The sequence below is a fragment of the Podarcis filfolensis genome (genome assembly GCF_964270895.1).
Source record: "Podarcis filfolensis genome assembly, chromosome: 12".
NCBI classification, from domain to species: domain Eukaryota; kingdom Metazoa; phylum Chordata; class Lepidosauria; order Squamata; family Lacertidae; genus Podarcis; species Podarcis filfolensis.
Window position 1 is genome coordinate 47,147,336 of NC_139614.1, and position 21,987 is coordinate 47,169,322.

At 43.5% G+C, this 21,987-nt stretch overlaps 1 protein-coding gene across 6 annotated transcripts in view; it reads right to left on the reverse strand.

Moving 5' to 3' along the window:
- DPP6 (dipeptidyl peptidase like 6) overlaps positions 1 to 21,987 on the reverse strand; it is a 491,459-nt gene that overhangs the window by 143,339 nt on the left and 326,133 nt on the right. For all 6 annotated transcript variants that reach the window (XM_083579470.1, XM_083579472.1, XM_083579469.1 and 3 more), the window contains exons 2-3: positions 9,690 to 9,804; positions 4,447 to 4,545 (exon numbers count right to left, since the gene is read on the reverse strand). In XM_083579470.1, coding sequence (XP_083435596.1) covers positions 4,447 to 4,545; positions 9,690 to 9,804 — 214 coding nt within the window. The remainder of the gene's footprint in view (positions 1 to 4,446; positions 4,546 to 9,689; positions 9,805 to 21,987) is intronic.

A 21,987-nucleotide genomic window follows, 5' to 3' on the forward strand; every position in this document is an offset into this window, starting at 1 on the left:
CACTAATGCATTCTCTTGAGCATGACTGTTCTGCCGGTGCAAAATTTTTCGCCAGTGGAACGAGTATACTGCTAAGTAACTTCAACTTAGTGCTCCACTGGATACAATCCCATTTGACTGGCTTGTCACTCTAAGATCCCAGGCAAAGGTTCTATCCTAACAAGTGCTATTAGATACACTTCAAACTAGAGATGACAGGAATTGAACCTGGGCCTTTGTGCATGCAAAGATGTGCTCTAGTGCTGAGCTATAGCGCCTCCCATTCTGAGTTCAGGTTCTTGGTCACACAATATAATGTGTAATATCATGTTGGGAACTGATTAACAGCAAGAGAAGAAGAGGCTTCTGGTCCATTAAGCTCCGCATTAATCTGCAAAAGAGCCCCCAGGGTCTTCTTCATAATTTCATTAGTAAGCAATGCACTAAAAAGACAGAGAGCGCTTGTTTACTGCCTGGGATGTTATCTTTGGACATAGACGCCCCAGATTAAAATTATTGCTCATCCTCATCAAACCGCCATCTCACAGCTTAGCCTATGTCACAACAGCTCTTGTGAATGGACTATCCCAAAGGCTCTTGGGATCGGGCAGAAAAGCAATCTGCATAAATAAAAGAAGCAATTACTTGCAGCTCATTACTGAACTGCTGTAGTCAGTTTGCTTGTTTGTTACTGCAAGTCTTCTAGGGGTTGATCATGTGGAAGAGAGTAAGGCACATCCTTAAAGCCTAGTGATATGACTAGACATAGAATAATCTTGCCAGGGGGTGGCTGGGTGGGGAGCACAGAGAACACTAAAACTGTAATAGTTTGCTTTCCCTTTTTATTTCTAGGGGCACTGGAGGGGAGGGAGGGCAAATGAAACATCTGTATAAATCATTTTCTTTGTTGCATTTTATCCCAGTCTTCCTCCAAGGCTGGATCTAGACGTGTCAGAGAAACGATTCAGTTAAACGCGTTGTAAACACATTCAGGGAAATCCGGTAGGGAAATCCAGGCCTCCACAGTGCCATCTGGTGTCACAGTGTTATATCGCATACACAATGCATATAAAACACTTTTTCTTTACCAATCTAGCTGAGCTCCAAGTCACTCATCTTTTGCCATTTGTACCTTGCCTGTGCATTGAGATAATAACCACCAGAACCCCCAGCACTTCTTGGTCTTCTGACGCTACGTGGATGGTGACCCATGAAGGGGTCTTTGCAAGCTATAACGCTCTGGTTTTGTAAAGTTTCAAACATCTTCTCAGGGAATTTTTTGATATAACCTCTGCCAAGGACCATTTCAAATCCTTTGAAACGATGCCATTTCAAATTGTTTCCTTGCATTTGCAAATAAAATGGTTTTAATTCATGCACAAATGCACACATTTTTTTTTCTGCACAGTCTCCAACATTGTTTTCTGCTACGTTAGGCTACCACATAACTGTTTCTCTGGAGAGCCTGCAAGATGAATCCAAGAGACTGGAAAACACTGTTAGCAAGGAGCTGAAGCCTGCTGGAGACAGAGCAGTGTACCAGCTTATGTCTGGTGCACCGTATTGTATTCCCACCTCATCTGCTGTCTTGCTGATGACCTTAAAGATTCATCACTCTGTTTTTGTTGTTTACCCAGCTGTAAAATGAGTGCAATAATAAAACTTGCCAGTCCCACAGGAGTGATGCAATAACTAATTAAGGCTGCAAAATTGTTCCGGTGACCTCTGATGAAAAGGATGGCATTTTAATATTTTTCTGCAAGACGCCCATCCCTGTAATACAGCCCTCATAAATTGGAAAGAATGCTGTGCTATGCCACAGAGACCCTCTGAGCTTTTGTGCCAAAAGTAACTGAAGTCAGAATTTGACACGTCATAATATAAAGCAGCAACAGTGAAAGGCCAAGCCATTCAGTTCAAAAACCTGCTTGACATTTATATAATGGCTTTCCCAGTGACAGTTCGCTATAGATCTTTTTCAGTGCTTGACCAACCTTTGGTCTTTTCAACCTGAACGAAAACTCAGTCAATGAATCCCATTCTGCTAAACCCGCCATACACATGACTCCATTCTCTCCAGCCAGACACAAGAGCCATAGCTATGTGTAACTTTCCCCACCATTTCTTAATAAAAGGAACCCACATTAGAATGCAGTGAAATGCAGAAAAAAGGACAGGTGGGATTTGAGGACCTGTTCCTGTAGGCTGTATTGCTTTCTCTTTAAATTGTCTCCCCTCACCCCAGCGGCTTTTCTCTTTGCAGAGAGAGAAAGAAAAGGTTCAGGTGCCTGTCTCATTTCCATCACCACTGCTTTGTGGCTCAGATTTCCCCACTGAAAGACCAACTGAGTGGTTTATAGCTGCTCTCCCTGGAGTGCCAACAAAGCACATGTGGACAGAGCTTCTGCCTCACAAGTAGGACTCAGGAATGGGAGGCCTGATGATGCCAATCTGGGTATCTGCCAGGAGGCACAACTGCCCCTGTTCACAGGGGTGATGGGAGGGTCTGAAATTGTGGGTGGGGGGTCAGCCATGTTACGTCAGGTCCCCTGAATCTGCAGCCTCCCAAGCAAAGCATCTTCCCAGTCTAACAGTCTCAGGTTGGTTCTCCATGTCTGCTAATTCCCCTCAAACCATAGATTCCACTGAAACTTTAGAAAAGCAAGAAGAGCTCTCTCTGAGCGTTAACTAGCTGTTAATTAACTATTGTTGTTTCCTGCTAAGAAGTCACAGAAATGGAGGCTTTGCTGAGTGATAGCAACTCCTACTCCAAGTGCCTGTTTGAATATACAGAAATGCATGAGTACGAGAGAGAATCACTCGAGACCAGTGCGTGAAAAGCGGGAGTATTTTTTCAACTTATGGAAGAAATCCATTAAAATAAAAATAGAAAAAACAAAAACAAACTATTGTTGTTTCCTGCTAGCTAACATGTGAGTGAGGTGACAAAGGTTGCAAATCTCCATTTTGAAAGGAGAAGCCTTTGTGTCTTTTGTCTCAAGACTGCCTGGAGTGAAGATGTAAATGAAGCTCCCAAGGAAAACAGCTCCAGGTGAAATAGATGCAGTGTGTGTGTGTGTGTGTGTGTGTGTGTGTGTGAGAGAGAGAGAGAGAGAGAGAGAGAGAGAGAGAGAGAGAGAGACCTTTGCTTATAGGTCTATTTGGATTATTTCACATTTTGCAAGATGCTGAGCCTGTGCTAGACAGCACAAGACATTATATGGATATTCTTGATGTAAAGTTGATGTTGTGTAGAAAATTGTGCAAGTAAAACTTTGAATAATATTTTTATGGGTTTGGTAAATTTCTTCTAAAAGGAGTCAGTTTTTATTCTTCAAAAACTGTGCAATATTAATATCTGCAATAATAAATAGTGAGAGGGGGCATAGCTCAGTGACAGACCATGTGCATTGCATGCAGAAGGTCCCAGGTCCTGTTCCTGCCATCTCCAGTTGAAAAGTCCTAGGAACGGCGTCTTCTTCAGATCTTGGAGAGCAGTTGCCACTTCCTAGAGGAACTAAATCCGCAACTCAGCTCAAAGCAGCCTCATATGTTCAGTATTAAAATATTATCTGCCTGTGCAGTCAGGTTCTATCTACCTGTCTAGGGCAGTGTGGGTGGCACTGTGGTCTAAACCACTGAGCCTCTTGGGCTTGCCGATCGGAAGGTCGGCGGTTTGAATCTGATCAACAGTGGTGAGCCAACATTACTCTGTCTCAGCTTCTGCCAACCTAGCAGTTCGAAAGCACACCAATGCAAGTAGATAAATAGGTACCACTGCAGCGGAAAGGTAAATGGTGTTTCTGTGCACACTGGCTTCTGTCATGGTCCTCCATGAACCAGTAGCGGTTTAGTCATGCTGGCCACATGACCCAGAAAGCTGTCTGTGAACAAACGCTGGGTCCCTTGGCCTGAAGCGAGATAAGCGCCACAACCCCACAGGCACTTTTGACTGGACTTAACCCATCCAGGGTCCTTTACCTGCTCTCGTCCTGCGGCAATGGCGGGGGCCAGATTCTGAAGTGCCTCTGCCTCAGGGCAAAGGATCAGGAGAGAGCGGGTCTTTCCCCCCCCTAAACTGGGAAGAAGAGCAAATATTGCAACATTGCACACATCACAATATCAGTGACTGCCTCCTTCCCCTGCGTCTCAAGGTCCCTTACCTTTTTTAAAAAAACCTTCTTTCATCTTGCTATCGTCTTCCCACGTGTTTCCGGTAAGTTTTCTTTTTTTCTTTTTAATTAAAATCCTGTGAGAATTACAAATAGCTCCCGTTTCCGATGGCATGACAATAATATATCCCCCCACTCCCTGCTCTGATCTGCCAGCTATTCAGATGAGTCACTTTGTGAAACTTTGCTCAGATAGCAGGGAAGTGAAACAAAAGGGGCGGCGGGAAAGGTATTTGAAACAGAAATGGTGCAAGAGGTAACAGAAGTTATTTTCATATATGGTTATAAGACTCACCACTTATCCATTTAGCCTCTGGGTCATGAATTTTGAAATCTTCGCTGAACAGATCTTCCACTGTAATCTTCTTCTTTTGAGACTGGCTATTATCTTCGACTGTAAAACATCCAGAAGGGGGAGAAGAAGAAAAATGCCCATCCATTACTGCTAATTTGCAATTTTATCTGCACATTCAGCAAATGAGACCAGTTATCTCTTTTCATTTTGAACTGACCGATATTTGGGAATATGTGCATGAGAAGCGTGGTAGACTTCTATGCCAGAGTAAAAGTTGGTCCTGTGGATTGTGGTCCAGTTCAAGTTGGAAATGGCCTCAGTGTGCATGGAAGCAAAAGCTCCTCTTGCACTGATCCAGCACAGTAGACTGCATGTGAAGCAATAGTGGAAACAGTGCGAGTATCGTGCCCCATGTCTCTCCTGTCCCCAGATGCAGCTGCCCACGTATTTAATATGGGGTGGAAAAATAATTTATAAAGTAGAATCATGGCGTTGGAAAAGACCCTGAGGAACATCTCATCCACCTTCCTACAATGCAGGGATATGCAGCTGTCCCTTACAGGGTTCTAACCTGCAACCTTGGTGTTATCAGCATCACGCTCCAACCATCTGGGCTAGTCAGCAGGTTTTAAACCATAAATCATAGTAGCAATAATTCATTCTTGGAAACCATCTTGCAAAGTTATCCTGAACTAGCCTTCTTCAGCTTGGTGTCTTCCAGATGTTTTATGCAATCAGTATCATCTGCCCCAGCCAGAGAGGCTGGTGGGAGTTGTGATCCAAAACATCAGGAAGGCACCAGGTTGGGGAAGGATATCCTACACCAAATAGATTTTAGACAAGTGAACACCAGGGTAGCTTCTGGTATGGGATACTCCATCTTAGGAGAGAGGGTTGCATTAAACTGTAGCTTTTAAGTAGCTCAAGAAGCCACACTGAACAAATGAAGTGTTGAAGAGCCAGAGGTTTCTTTGAGGTTGTTGCCATATGGTGAAGAGGCCCCCATTCATTTCAAACATCAGCCGTGCAGCTGATTGTACTTATGAACAGGGATGCAATGAGTTATAAATATTAATAATCAGTTTTATTTGGGGCAAATGCTTCAAGGGGTAGTTCAGGTTTTATCTCATAATGTGATAGCATTACAATTTTCCTCCCCCAGATGCATGTTTTCTGATTAAATATATATTAGCTACAGCCATGGCAATTATCCTTTTTTATGTTAACACCATGCAACTATATATTTTGAATTCCTGCATTTTTATTGCACGGGGACTCATTTTTGAAAGCAAAAAATGGCACCACGCATGATTTCTACCAAATGATTTCTAATGAATGTTCACATTCATTAAAGACAGGTCAACAGAAGAGAGAGAGAAAAATCAATTAACACTTTTGACTGTCAAACCACAAATTACGTGCCCAGAATTCTGAAGTGTACAGATGCTGTCACAGCAAAATGGTAGGGAGGATGACCTCAGTTTACACTCCCTGATTAATCCCTGAAGCTTCTAGTTTGTTTGCCACTACTTAATAATTCGTCCAGCATAAACTCTGATGATTTCCCTCTTGTGGTTGCATAGCATATTTACGCAATAAGCCAGTGATGTCACTGTAGATTTCTAATGAACAACAACAAAAAGCATCACTCCCCATTCCAAGTCCATTTCCTGGACTGCAGTTGAAAGAAGTGTCCAGGTGGAAATTGGCTAAATGTCTGGGAAAATTTGGATGTATGGCAACTGATGTCGGTAGTGTAGTTTTTGCCAATGTTACTCAAAAATACCTCAAAAATGTCCAATTTCTTTGATTAACAACTTTGGGCAAACTAAAAGAACCAACAACAACTCAACAACTTTTCTGTCTGGATTTTCACTTTTTGAAATATGGTAACCCTAGGATAATACTTCAGTGGCCTAATAACATGGATTCAGCAACCCTTTCTGGCTGAGTGGCAATTCTGATGACTGGCCTCCATGGCGATCCTGTGAAATAATTCACAGATAGTCTACATAGACTACAACTGGCATAATTCCTGAGCACTGGCCCTGCTCATTTGTGGCTGGGGCTGACATCTGGGCAGCCACAGGTTCCTTGAACCAATTTAAATGTTTTCTCCAGCTGCACAGGACCCTCTAGCAGATAACCAGTTCCTGCACAGGACCCCTGGCTCCTGTATCATTTCCACATCAGAGATACCTACTTTAGGCCCATATATGCTAAGTGAGACCCATTTCTAATTTTGTAATTGCATATACTGGTTCTCTCTTTTGCTGCTCACATCCATTCAATTTTTCCTCTTTTTTAAAATAAAAAGTGCTAACTGCACCACCTCTGCAACCCAACTTAAACTGGGCATTAGCCAAGCTGTGGATTTCAGTGCATTATCTACACACAAGTGGTGGATTTAGGGCTGTGTAAGCAGTGTGCATGGGCAGGAGGCTGAGCTGAGGAGGGCACCTTCTCAAAGCCCGGTAAGCAAGAAGCTGCGTTTGGGGAAGGAGATGTGAGGCATCCTAGAGTTCTCCTGCCTCCTTTCCAAGCCTAGTTAGTTCTTTGGGAAGGAGATGGGAGGGCTCTAGGACCCTGGCAGAGCCTTGCATCTCTTCCCCGGCTTTGGCAGCATGAGGCATCAGATGTTGGCCTCCCAGAGGGCGCCTATTATTATTATTATTATTATTATTATTATTATTATTATTATACTGCCCTATACCCAGGAGTCTGAGGGAGGTTCACAGAATAAAACCCAAGAAAACCCAAGAAAAAAACCCAAAATATTACCCAAGTCCGCCACTGTACACACCCTAATACTGACATTTTCTTGTCTGGGAGCTTCATTAAAATTAAAACTAAGCTGAAATTTCTCCAAAGACATTTTTTTTTCTAAGAAAATTTATGAGAATTGTTTTCCTCCCTCAACAAATAAGACTGCAACTTTACAGAATTTTCTCCAGATATTTACCACTTTTTTTTTTAAGCAGGGACCATTTTTGCCCCATTCTAGGACAATGCCAGGTCTAGAGCACTGTCAAAGATGGAAAATGGTGATCATGGTGCCAACAGTTTTTTATGTATCTTTCCAATGTATTTTAATGTTTTTATATTACGTTATCTTTTGCAAACTGTATTTAATGAATGGGGGGCGGGGAGAGGCCTAAGTTGGGGCAGAGCAGCTATGCTCTTGCCATTGCAAATCACGCGAGCACAACACTGACAAAAAAGTTGGAGAATTACTCAAACCCTATTTAGCAAAATGGTTCCCCCATCCACGAGTTCTCTGTACTAAAACAGAGTGTAAAATTTTGAGAGGACATTTGCACACAGCTCTAAATTGGAACCAATGGGACAGATTCCAAGCCAATGCATTTAGAATCAGGGTGTTTATATCTAAGCACATCAGAGAAGCCTTGCAGCACTAAACATCTTTCCCATTGTTTAGTGCTAACTTGTTATGCAGGCTAAACACATCCCTGTTTAGAGATGCCATAAACAGACTCCATTGAGCCAATTAATGGAGGAGAAAATGGCTTTTTACTTCACTGGTCCCAAGGTACTTCAGCCACTTAAGATCTAGCCATGAAGCATGCATTATTTCGGTAACAGGCACACAAACCACCACTTGCAACGTGATAATGGTTTAGTCCTAAGACTTAGTGTGCCAGTGCATAAACGCTTGGGAGAGTGGGATAGAATCACAGAATTGCAGAGTTGGAAGGGACTCCGATGAACAGCGTGATGCCATAACTTCATGAGATTGAAATAAAAGGGCAGCATGTCTAAGATTGTGCCTGTGAGGCAAGGAGACCGCAGTTCAAATCTCTCAGCTCGTTTGCTACAGCTGACAGTGCCGGGGAACAATGTTGAGGGTTACAACCCAACTTCAGGAAAGTGGAACCTGTAGCCCTGCAGATGTTCATGGGCCACAGTTCTCATGTCTGGGGCTAACATCTGAAGAGCCACAGGTTCCCTGCTTGGAATGTTTTTTCTAGTTAGGGCAGACATTACTTTTGCATGGGACAATTCTGAAGACATGTCATCAGATTAGATCCTTCTTCATTCCGTTTCCCCTTCCTTTTCCCCCACTCCTTGAGTGTTAGAACAAGGAATATTCTCTTCCCCCTCTCCCATGAAATCTCTCTGTTATTTTTCTGCCTTGTTCTGCTTTTGATCTTAGGTTTAAAATGGTGGTTTTCTAGCATTAAAGAAAATTATTTGTTGGCAAATGGTTATCTCCACAGCCTTTCTCTTACGTACAGCAGAAAACTGTGGTCTCATGGGACCACCCAGCCTAACCTTCTTGCCTTTTTCACTTAACTTTCCAGGGAAGAACATCTTTCCTAGGGACTTACTTGAGCTGAATGAGTTAATTTATCAATGTAGCTGAAGTCTGATAAGGGCGTCACTCTTTCTTTTCCTGACAAGGCATCTATGCCTCCAACCTAGGGGTGAGGGACAACTGTCAACCTGAGGGCCACATTCTATTCTTGGCAACCTTATGGGGGCCGCAGGCCAGTGGTTGGCAGGGACAACATCAAAAGTTGGCAGATGTGCATTTTACCTTCGTACAGTATACTTGCTTGTACACATCCACTCACCCACCCACCCACCTCTCTCTAGCCTCCATTCAGGCAAGAAAGAGGCATTATCAGAGTTGAAGGACACATTCCAACCAGGCAAAAATACTGAAGGAGGGCTCATGAGAGATGTGGTCTTGGGAAAGGGTAAGGGTGTGCGTAATGCCCCAACAAGCAGACAGAGAGGTGCTGAAGGTTGCATTTGATCCCTGGGTTTGAGGTTCCTCAACTAACATCTGCTTGAGAGACAGCAACTCAAGAAGAAAACTTCATCCCTTGAATTTCTCTCTGCCATGTAGCTGTTGGGTAGCTGCCTTTTTTCTGGGCAGTGGATAATACGTTCTCTTAGAGAAATAATTGAGCAAGAAAGCCCCTAAACACAGCAGCTCTTTCTTACCATCTAGAGGGCCCTCCTGCCCCAGTAAGACCATTAAATCCTAGTCTAAAATTACCTAACTGCATCACTGTTCCATGTTCGGTATCATTAAAAAACACAGCGAAGCACACCCCTGCTTTCAAGATTAAAAGAGCGGGGGAGAGATTTTCTCCATCTGATTGATCTATCCGTCAAGTTCAGTTTAATCAGGCCCCTGCCTTTTTAAAATGCATTTCCAAAGACACTGAAATTACAACAACAGCAGCAACTAAAACTAAAGGTTATATAAATACCTGGTGTCAGCAAGATAACTGAAGTGACAATCAAGGAGCAGATAACCAGAATAACAAGTAACGCAATTGCAATTCCTTTCCAGTTCCTTTGTGGAGGGTTGCTCCCCACCAGCTCCTGCAAACAGCAAAAGAAAAAAGGGAACGGTTAAGCAGAGGCCATGAGCAACAAATGCATCCAAACACGATGTAAGGTGAATCTAGTCAATTAGCAATTAGGTTCAGTAGCCATAGTGGCAGCTGTAAGCTTGCTTGTTGCAGATGCAAAGATATATTTGCATAAGTAACTAGGAGAGCAAAGCAAACCGAATTGCAATAATAAGAGATTTGGTGATTTTAACCATTGGTGGTTCAAATCTGCTGTACAAGGACCAGCAAGCAGGGGCTTTGGACCACCTGTCTGCCATTGACTGAGCTGCTCTGATGTCATAATGAGACTTTAGTTTTATGGATAATAGTTTAGGATCCACTTACATAGTACCTTATCCCTCCACCTTGGAGAACCCTTTATTGCAGGGGTGAGGGTCCTGTGGCCCTCCAGAGATTATTGAACTACAGTTCCCATCAACCCCAGTCAGTGTGGCAAGTGGTCAGTGATAGGAGATGAAGTTCAACAACATTGAAAGCAGGCTTCCTCAACCTTGGCCCTCCAGACGTTTTGAGACTACAATTCCCATCATCCCTGGCCACTGGTCCTGCTAGCTAAGGATCATGGGAGTTTTAGGCCAAAAACATCTGGAGGGCCGAGGTTGAGGAAGCCAGCATAATAGAGGCCTCCATTATTTATACTACCTCCTACTCTGTTGCTTTGGTTTGGGTGGCAGGCAGCAGAGGAAGATTTTGAAAAAAAAATTCAGAAAAGTAATTTTCTGAAAAAGGAAAATAAGAGGAAGAATGAGTTGGGAAATGTCATACTTTTTTTTTTTTAAAAAAAGGAAACCCTCAAAGCAACAAAATTAAGGGGAAATGATCAGCAACATGCATTTATATATGCAAATTCTGTGCACAGTGGTAAAGGCATTTTGAAAATTGTAATAGATTCACCCTTCCCCTACCCTTGAGAGGCAAAGAACAACCACTATCTTAATCTCGCAGCAAAGGGCATGGAGATTTAGTGATTTCCCTAATGCGTGCCAATGTTAGCCAAAGAGTCAGGAAAACAATGTGGGTTTTGTTATCTCTGTTCACAGCCAACCCTTCCTTTCACATTAAAAAACAACAACCCAATAGAGGTCAAAAAGGAGAGGGGGAATCAGAGAGGCAGCTGGTGCCAATGTGAGTAGGCTGCCAAAGCCTAAATCAACTTCTCAAATAATCAAAAAACCCTTTAGACCCAAATGCATGCATGTTGTTGTTTTTGGTTCTTTAAAACTAGCAGAAAATCTAAAAGAGAATGGCAGAAACTATTAGATGCAGTGACTCCTCCCAGCCAGGGACAAAGGCAATGTTGCAGCCCCGTGATCAAGAGAGGACAATGCTTAATCAGCTGTGAGTTGGCTCACCTGCATTAATGGTTGCCTATTACTGAGACATCAAAGAGGGTGGTTAGGGTGACTTTCAGGACAAACTGAAGAAAAATAGGCAATCCAAGTGAGATCTGAACAACCCTTTTAACTGCTACACAATGAGACAGCAACACCAGATCTAACACAGCTTCATTAACGTGTGATCCTGAAATTCTGGATTCCCTCCAAACAGATGCCAAAGTTTTGTGCTAGTTTTGTGCCATTTTGTGCCATGAACCCTGTGTTTTGTGCTGCCCCCCAAGTTATTGACGCAGCACACCAGGGTCACAAGTTAATGCCCAAAAGTCCAATCTTGTTTGATAAGACTCCAGACTGTTGCCAAAGTTTTGTGCTAGTTTTGTGCCACAAACCTCACGTTTTGTGTCACCCCCCAAACTGAGTAATTGACAAACGGAGCCATAGGTGTAGCCCCAAACCCAACATTGCCCAATTGACTCCAACCTGGTGCCAGGGTTTTGTGCTAGTTTTATCCCTATTTGGTTTTTATTGAATCAAAGGCGATCCAACACATTTTAGTATAATAATAATAATAATAATAATAATAATAATAATAATAATATCCAGAGGGCAATGGCACTGTCTCCCCAGTGGTAATAAAAATACAACAATCAACTAAATAATTGTAATTTTCTACAGTTAGGGGGGAAACTTTCAACATGTGGAATGGTAGGCCTCATTTTATGTGAGCTAATTGACAAAGATAAACATAAGGCCATGTTACAAGGCCATGAAATAAATACAAAAAAGTTCTGGACTCAGGAGCGCTTCATTTTATGTACTCAGAAGAACAAGGAACAGGAAACACACCTGGGCCCAAGTAGGTAACCAGCATTTGCGAACCTGACTTTGGGAGCTAGTTGACTAATAGCCTCTGTTTAACACAGCCACATTCCTTATAAGGAGAAAACTGCGCACGGTGCATCATTTGTAGTCATGTGCAAGGTTTCCAAAATGAATGGTGGTGAGTTGGGGCCCATTGGGACTGATATGACAGAAGGCAAGGAGCCCAACAGCAGGAGGCACTAGAGGCAAGTACTTCTAGTTTTGTCCCCCTCCTCCTCCACTCTGCTGAGCTCTACAAGGACAACACTGAGACCGATGAGGGGGAAGCTGTCAGGCAGGGCCATCACCCCCTTGGCCTGGTTCTAAGTACTGTATGGAAGAAGGCAGTTGTGGGCTGGCTGAAGGCAAACTCAGCTTGGTGAGCCAGTGCCCTATTCACCCCTAATGAACCACCCTCCACTGAAATTGAAAGGGGAAAGAAGTGGGTGGATCAGGATCATCAAATGGAGGCAGTGGAGTTAAACCCTTTTCTACCCACTGTGACCGAGAAGAAAATATCCAAAGAGGGAAGCTCCAGCTAGCACTAATGGGAGTTTGCCTGCCCTGGGCTAAGAGCATCTGAAGGGTATTTGATATATATATATATATATATATATATATATATATATATATATATATGTTAAAACCCACCCACATGTAACATGCTGTGGACCTTATCCCACCCTTACCTGATATTTATCATTTTCAAAACAGGCACTCAACTATAGGTGATAGCATTTAGCTTCACAGGTAGTTTCTTCCTGATATTCCACTTGAGTTAAGAAATTCATCTGGGTATTTCAGAGTAGCCTAGATCATCACAATAGCAGCAGTAGAAACTGAAATAGTGATACTATACTAAGCACCTAACGCTATAATTCAGTGCTTAAAAACAACCAGCCTTGATAGATGCTCAGACATTATTACTATTATTATTTTAAAGGGTGGGGGGGGACCTCACAGGGTGAATGAAGTAATATTAAATGTACATCTAGTTTACATATAAATCTAGAAATGCATGCTGTTATTCTTAAGTAAGTCTTGCAGAAGCCAGATCGATGCTCAGTAATATATTTGTTGGGGGGGGGGAGTCTTGGGAAAACGATTATAATCAAGCTCTACTAAGAAATATTTGGCTGAGCTGCTTTAAACTGCACAGCTCAGATTATTTTTCCATCTGCCCTATGTGAATGCTGAAAAGATACACCATAAATCCCCCTTTTATGTTCTATGGGCCATTTGCCATGGGTGGAGATGGTAACAGCACATTATAAAACCAACAGTGCATATATTTGGAGCTGGAGTCTAATCATTTCTGCTGCCTGTAGGAACATCCTAGAAGGTAGGGAAGGATGCTTAAAATAATTTCCATGTCTCAAGAATTCTTTCGAAGATTTATGGCTTCCATCTCAATTTCATGATTAGGTAAAGGTAAAGGTAAAGGTAAAGGTAAAGGTAAAGGTAAAGGTAAAGGTACCCCTGCCCTTACGGGCCAGTCTTGACAGACTCTAGGGTTGTGCGCTCATCTCACTCTAGAGGCCGGGAGCCAGCACTGTCCGCAGACACTTCCAGGTCACGTGGCCAGTGTGACAAGCTGCATCTGGCAAGCCAGCGCAGCACACGGAACGCCGTTTACCTTCCCGCTAGTAAGCGGTCCCTATTTATCTACTTGCACCCGGGGGTGCTTTCGAACTGCTAGGTTGGCAGGCGCTGGGACCGAGCGACAGGAGCGCACCCCGCCGCGGGGATTCGAACCGCCGACCTTTCGATTGGCAAGTCCTAGGCGCTGAGGCTTTTACCCACAGCGCCACCCGCGTCCCCTTAATTTCATGATTACCAAGGGTTAATTCATTATATCATGCCCTCATTCACTCTCCAACTTCTTGAGAATTGATGTGCCCCTCCCTCATTAGGGATTCTTTGATCTAGGTTAAATAAGTCCAGCAATAATTCAATTCTGGCCTCCTTTTAAACATCTAGGGAGCAGGGTTATACATTGATGGTTCCATCATGGAGTGCATAGGAGGGAACTATTTCTTTGGAAAGCCTGACCACCTCAGTTTACATAGAATCACAGAATTGTAAAAAGTTCCCATCATAAACATCTCTAAGAATTTCTAGCATTGCCTACTTCCCAATCTGTAAAATGTCCATGTTTGTGGAAATCCATGGAAGATAAGGGTATCCATGGTTACTCATCGTGATGGCTACATTGCCTCCAGGCTCAGTTGCAGGGAATCATGAACAGGAGACAGGCACTGCAATGTGTCTCTGAATACCAATCACTGAGGAACATGAATAGCGAGAGAGCCGTTGTACCCATGTGCTGCTTGCAAGCTTCACAGAGGCATCTGGCTGGGCACTGTGAGAACAGAATGCTGGATCTGATAGCCCTTTGTTCTGACCCAGCAGGGCTCTTAATGTAAGGTTACCAGATTTTTTTCGAGGAATCCGTGGACACTTTTTTAAAAAAAGAGAGAAAAAAAAGTTATTAAAAAAGTTTTTTTTAAAAATAATAATAAAGAAGTAATATCTTCTCTTCTGTGGTCTCCTCTGTCGTGCGGCCGTCCTCTGGGCCCTGGCCTACTTTCTTGAAGCGCTAGCCACCATGGAGTAGGCTTGGGTCAGGCCTGGGCTCAGCCACATGTCCTTGCCCTCCCGGTGCTCTCCTACCTCTCCCCCTCAGCGGCAGTGGCAGCAGTGTGGCAAGGTCAGGGCTCCCCTCTTTTTTCTCCTTCCTCTTTCTCTCTCTTCCTTCTCCTTCTCCTCTCCTCCTTCTCCCTGTGTCGGCTCCGGGGTTTTCCTGGCTCCGGAGCTCCGGAGTTGGCTGGGTGGCCAGGTGCTCGCGCTCCTGACTCGATTTGGGTCACAGGGGTAGGGTGTCAGTGGTTCCCCCAGTTGAACTGGTGTCCCCAGCTCCCCTTCAGCAGTTGTGGTGGCAGCGGCAGTCTCAGCAGCCCGGAGCCAGCCTGGTAACACAGTTGGCTATGGCTGGTTTCAGGAGCTGCTTGCTGCTGTGGCACCCACCATTTTGCTTCGCCTGAAGTCGCCATATGATGTGTCGTGTGCCGTTGAACCAATGACGCAGCATTCATTCCCTACTAAGAAATCTACAACACCTGCAATATAAATCCGGGGACATTAAATGAAATCCAGGAACATTCCAGGGATGGATTTTGTCCAGGGACAGATTTGTAAATCCGGGGACTGTCCCTGGGAAGTGGGGACATCTGGTAACCATATCTTAATGGCTCTTTACGCTCATGCAGAATTTGGATCTCACAGCTGGGGCTGCTCAGATCAGACTTGGAGGAGCTTAGCATGCTCTCCATGCACCTCAGGACTGTAACGCAAGCCACGAACTGCATACACAGTGAGCGCAAGGTTGGTATGGTATGGTGGAGATTATTTATAGACTGCTTTTTAGCCCAAAGTGACAAATGACATTGTTCCCCTTGTAAATCTCTCCTTGACAGATGCATAGTGCTGCTGCTTTGAATATTGCCTCAGGTCCCATTTTCAAGACCTGTTGCATCAGAGTATCTTCCAAATGGGCGTCACCCGAGAAGAAATAATCAGAAGTCTGGTCCATCTCCCCCAGGTTCCTCCCACTGGACCTAAGGTGGGCCTTTGGTCTGATCTGGAAGGATGCTTTGTAGTAGCAGTCAGTGGGACGGAGTGAGGTTTTGCTGCTTACTTGGTTTCCCAGTGCTGGAGTCACTGCTGGTTGCTGAGAGGGAGAGTGGTAGGGAAGGAGAGAGGCACAGTGTGGGGCAGTTTAAGCACAGTGGTGCAGCCACGCCAACGTTGCCGGTGTTGCCCTCACACCCCACCGACCTCCCCTCCACCTCCACCCTCTTCCTCTTGGTAACCAGCAGCTATTCTGGTATTGGGAAGACACATCAGCCCAACCCAACCTCACTGCTGACTGCTGACTACTACTGTTCCTATGTAAAATTTAGAGCACACAATATTCCCCTTACATGCATTTTCAGGAGGCACAATAAGAAGTACTACCTTCCTGCCTGAACAAGAATTTTCATCAGAATGGAAAAATGAAGTACTTAGACACTCTTTGGGGAAACAAGTGAAAGAACCAAATATCAGCATTCAGATAGATTTTTGCTAGTAATTTCTACAGTACATCTCAGTGCATTAAAGGACTTGTTAATACTTCTTTATTGTACTTTATTTTTTGGTAAGAAAAGTGAGTTGCTGGTACTCATATCTTGCTGGGAGTGCCAGCACAAAATGGCTGCCATCGGCAGCATACAAAGAAGAGGGGCCAGTTTTTTTTCATTTTCTCCTGACCTCAGGCCCATGGGGTAGCTTTGTTTTGCTTGATTTCCAAGGCCACACCATGTACATTGTGGATGACAGGCGTATGAATCTGGGTTTCTCGCATCCAAGCTGAACGCTACAACACCCCCTACAACGTACGACCCTTAAAATAAAAGTTACAAGTTAATAAATTTCTCTGCCACAGCTGCACTAAGGGGAACGGAGAACCTGAGGGTAATTGGGTTCATGGCCACAAATAAAGTATTTATAGGTGGCCTGATTTAAAGGCATTCAAAGTCAGTGGAAGTTTCCTGGGCACTGTGACAAGCTGTGAGATTTTATAAAATATATTAAAACGGACGATTCCAAGGCCCGATATTCTTACAAATCTGTTGTGCCTAGGGCACTTTTAATGTATTTGTTTGAGACCTGATCTGGATCTCAGGCTTCATTTGTAAAGAAGTTTCCAGTCCTCACGTATATGGGGGGGCAATTATGGAGAATAGTGGTAGCAAGCAGGGAAATGCAAATGTTTAGGCCCAGGAATGAGAAAGCCAACAAAAGGGACCCCATTGTTATTTTTCTTTACAATGTACTTCATGGCTCATCAATGCAGCACCCATAGGTGCATATGCAGTCAACAGATACATTCCCTGACACCCATCTTAAACCCCACTTGCACTGCCCCCTCCATGCTGAAATGGGGTTTAAACGAAGCCTTCTCTTGGAGGGTTTGTGTCTGTCATTTGCAGAAGTGCCCAGGACCCCAAAAGCTTCGCAACCCTTAATGTGGGCAGTTACACTCTGCTCCTGGTTGCTCTAACTCTGACTGACCTGGTCCAGCCTTCTGCAGGGTCTCACCTGGCCAGACCAGAGCAGAGTGTTATAATCTGGAACAGAATTTAAGAAAGGGTCTTTCCAGCCCATGTCCCCGCATAAAAACATCTGTTTGTGAGACCAAGCATGATATAATTTCCAACGTTGCTGTCATGTTCAGTTGTCACTTTGCTGTCACTTCTAACATCTCACCAGGAAGAAATTTGTCACACTTGTTAGTTATGCAGATTTAGTACCGCTTCAAAACAGCTGGCTAGCGAAAGTTTTGTAGCAGGCTAAATGCTTCAAGAACTCAGCCCTCCCTAACCTTGGGTGAGGGTCATTAAAAAAAAAAACTGTGTCAAAGATCACTGGGTTCGTGGTGGATAGCTCAATGAAAACATCGACCCAGTATGCAGCAGCTGTGAAAAAGCTGGATTCCATGCTAGGGATCATTAGGAAAGGGATAAAAAATTGACAATATTTGCAATGCCTTTATACAAATCTAAAATGTGACCACATTTGGATTACAGAGAATAATTCTAGTTGCAGAAAAGGGTCATCATAACTCGTAAGAGGCTAGAAAAGCACCCCAAGAGGAAAGGTTGCTAAGTCTGGGACTTTTAGGGTGGGTGGGGGGAAATACGTAAGTGGGGTGGACATCAAAGAAATGCAAAACAAAAAACAAACACCCACCCATGTGTGGAGAAAATGGAAAGGGAAAAGCTTTGGAATAACCAGCCTTATATTACCAACATGCTTAAGTCTAATTAATGCATGAAGGAGTTAATACCATAAAATAAGCTGTCCTGCCAAACTTAGCTATGCCCACTTCCCTTACCTTGGGAGGAAATGGGTAATCAAACGTATTGTTTCCCCAGTCTACATGAGAAGCTCGAAATGTGAAGAGGTTTGAGCTGGTTGCTCCAGCTCAGACTGCATGGCTCTCACAAACCACACTTGAGTTCCTATTCCAATAATTTAGGAACTTTCAGCAATGTAACTAAGCCAAGCATTACTGCCTGTGTAACTTTTTCTGAATGCCGTATGGAAAAGCACATGAACCTGGCCTTTTGAGAGTTTGCAAGTAAACCATTTTTAACTTATCAAACGTGCAGTCTTTTTATATGCTGGGGAAGAGGAAAACTTTGGAACTTACTTTAAAGGGCATATTTTAAAGGTCTATCAGCCTATCTTTCCATGCTTCATTTGTGCTGGATATTATTGACTTTAAATCTCTGCTGGAGTTCTCTCTTGGCATCCAGGAATTCTCCTTTATGTACCTATATTTTTCCTTGAACCAACAGAAGTTCCCCCCTACTGGAATCTGTTGTGGCAAGATGTGGCGATGGCCACCAATTTAAGGGATTAGACAACTTCATGGAGACTAAGGATAATAATGGCTACAAAATATATTCAGCATGCCCCTGAATGCTAGTTGCTGGGGAGTTAAGAGAGTGCTTTGGTCCTCATGTCCTGCTCATGAGCTTCCCAGAGGTATCTGTCTGGTCACTGCAAAAAAGAAAGTTGTGGAACTGGACAGAACTTGGGTCTGATTCAGCCAGACTCTTGATAGATAGGCTTTCTGGGGAGTGGAGCTCAAATAGTGAGACTTAACCACGAGGAAGAGCTGCCATCCTTTATTGACTGCATCTAATTATACAAACCCTAAAGAAAGAAGGGCTAATTCCCCACCTTCTAATTTCAAGGAACCCACTTTGCTTTTATTATCAACGACACTGGAGTCCACACTGCTACTAATCCGAGGAAAAAAGCCCCCACACAAATTGGGTGTGCAAAGTTTCAGCTCTTAACAAAGCATCAGCAACACATATATAATGAGCAAGTGATCCTCTTAGACACTTGCTTTGTACTTTGTGTAATGCTGAATAATTAAAGCAAGGCCTAAATGGCCTTTGCGTATTAATCGAAACTGCGTTAAATCTTGCTGCACAGCTTCTCCACTTTCTTTGTTGTTTGACTCATTTTCTCCTGCTTACATAATAGCTTCAAATTGGCCCAGAATTTGATGTGTAAAACAACCAGTTTCAAAGCTTGAGCACAGCTCTGTTACATCCATATGTAGCACTTTTTGAAAAAGAAAAAGAGAAAGTCAGATTTGTACCTATTAGTGTCTGCTTGCAAAACACCACATTACCCAACCTGCTCAGGTGTTAACTCCCTTCTGTCTGCATCACTTTCTAATACAGAGCCAGAAGCCTGTATTTTAATGTGATAGTGCCTGTTATCCAGATCCAAGATGGCACAGTTTCTGAATGTGAAAAGGATGATCGGATGGATGGAGTCTGGAAGCCTTCCAGTGCAGGAGGCTGTCAGTGAAATCATTACTGGCATGTTTATCTCCAACCAGCCAAAAATCTGTCACCTAGATGACCATAGGATACATCTCCAGCCAACTTCAGACAAATGCTCTCCAATCGCTGCTTCAATTTGCCCTTTAAATCATCTTGAAAATAAACAAAACATGCAGCTAAAACACACCTATTACCTATGACTAACCTCTCTTATACCTTTTTAAACTTTTATTTTTTCAAAGGATCATATTTATATGCATATCAGTATCTCATCTCTGTTTATTATGGAATGTGGTTGCTGCTCTGCGAAGCATAAGATTGGGCCATAAATCAGTGATTCTCAAAGTCTTTGAGGGGCTTATGGGTGATTTGTGTGTTGCTCATTAAAAGCAAGCATTGGGGGCAAAACCTCTGAAACAACAGCTAGATAAGTTTAACTCCTGTTTCTGCAAATTTATTTATTTGTTAAATTTCAACATACACACCTATTTTCAACTATTGAGTTCTCAAAACAGTTTGCAACATATAATGATGATGATGATGATGTATTTTTTCCCATAGTATAACAAACAACAAATATATATTTTGTATGCAGTTTGGTATTAAAAAAACAACAACCCAAAAAACAACAACTGAGCACCACAACGGAAAATTTGGAGAAATACTAAATCCAATCCACACATTCATCCATGATATTTTAGTTTGACATTAGATTTTTTACTGATTTTTAAAATCTTTTCTGTATTTTATTCCTTGTACACTGCTTAGAGACACTTGTAGCTAAACAGTATATAAACTGTTTAAAGAAATAAGTGGGTCAGGTCAGTTTTTATCAGAATTTGCAAAGAACAAAGCCCTCAAGCTTCTTGCTAAGAAGTCAACTTAGTACAGAGTATTAACAAACCTCTGATGTATTCAAAGGATTTATGTAGGGGAAATATTTAATGAACGTCATTTGCATATCAAAACCAGTTAAAAAACTGGCAATCCACTAGCAATCCCGTGGAAAGAAAAATGAATTAAAAACAGAGGGTCTACCTTTGGCACATCCGAGTGCTACTTCTGCTGCAGGTAAACTTGGCTGCACTCTTGTATCACTTGGCCGTCATAGAAACATATACCGTATTTTTCCGTCTATAAGATGCCCCCATGTATAAGACACCCCCTATTTGGGGGGGACTCCGATTTAAGAAAATGGGGGAGATGCCCCCTGTGTATAAGACACCCTGAAATTTTGGTCACTATTTTTAAGGAAAAAAACCTAGTCTTATAAATGGAAAAATACAGTAAGCATCTGTAACATTCCTTACATTTGTCCCAGTGAGGAGCAGCTACAGGTCATGCTGCAAACGGTAAGAAAAGATCTAAAATGGTGGGTTTTCAAACACCATCACAGCAAAACCCTTAATTAAAAAAAAAGCAGCTGGATTTCCGCAATGATAACTAACAACCTGGCCCTTATCTCCGCGGTGCACCACTTGCAGGACATATAGATCAGAGCTTTAGATTCCACACATGCACACAAACACCCCACCGGGCATCTTAGCGTAGCTGTGATGCACATAAACCTCTCCTCCCCCCCAAAAGCACTGGTGCACATTTGCGCTGGCAAGTTCTTCTGCCCAGAATCGGACACTATTTTTGCACGTTCCTTCACTGCAAGCAGCTCAACAGCAGGCATAGGACAGAGGGCTGTAAATGACTGACTGGTAAATGGCCGCCTCTTGGTTTTCTGAGTCTTGGTTTTCCAGTCAAAGGCAGCTATGGGGTTGCGGCGCTCATCTCGCTTTCAGGCCGAGGGAGCCGGCGTTTGTCCTCAGACAGCTTTCTGGGTCATATGGCCAGCATGACTAAACCGCTTCTGGCACAACGGGACAGTGACGGAAACCAGAGCGCATGAAAACGCCGTTTACTTTCCCGCCGCAGTGGGACCTATTTATCTACTTGCACTAGTGTGCTTTCGAACTGCTACGTTGGCAGGAGCTGGGACAGAGCAATGGGAGCTCACCCCATCGTGGGGATTCAAACCGCCGACCTTCTGATCGGCAAGCCCAAGAGGCTCAGTGGTTTAGACCACAGTGCCACCCGCATCCTGCTGTTGTGAGGGTACAGTTGCTGTGATGGAGCTGGTGGCAGCACGGGCACAATGGCGGGGACAGGGTGGGGACCCATATCTGTGGAGTGTGTGTGTCTGGGTGTCAAAATGCCCTGACACCTTTCACTTTGTCCTATCACCCAATTTCCCATTCCCCCTCTTGCCACCTTCAACTATCTGTCAGCATTCTGTAGCCACTGAGTCCTTATTGGTCTGCTTTTGGAGTTCTTTTCTTAACATTTCTTTTAGGGGTTTCTCCAAACCTGCTGATGCCTCCCTCTTGTGAGTGGCTGGTGCTGTTATGACTGTAAAAGCGGCAGCACTCCTGCCTGAAGTCCAGAAATAGAGGGGACGACCCCCAACCTCTCAGTGAATCAGTGCAGTAAATGTATGACACCATGACTTACGCTCATGACTGAATACTGGAAGAGGATTGGTTGGCACAT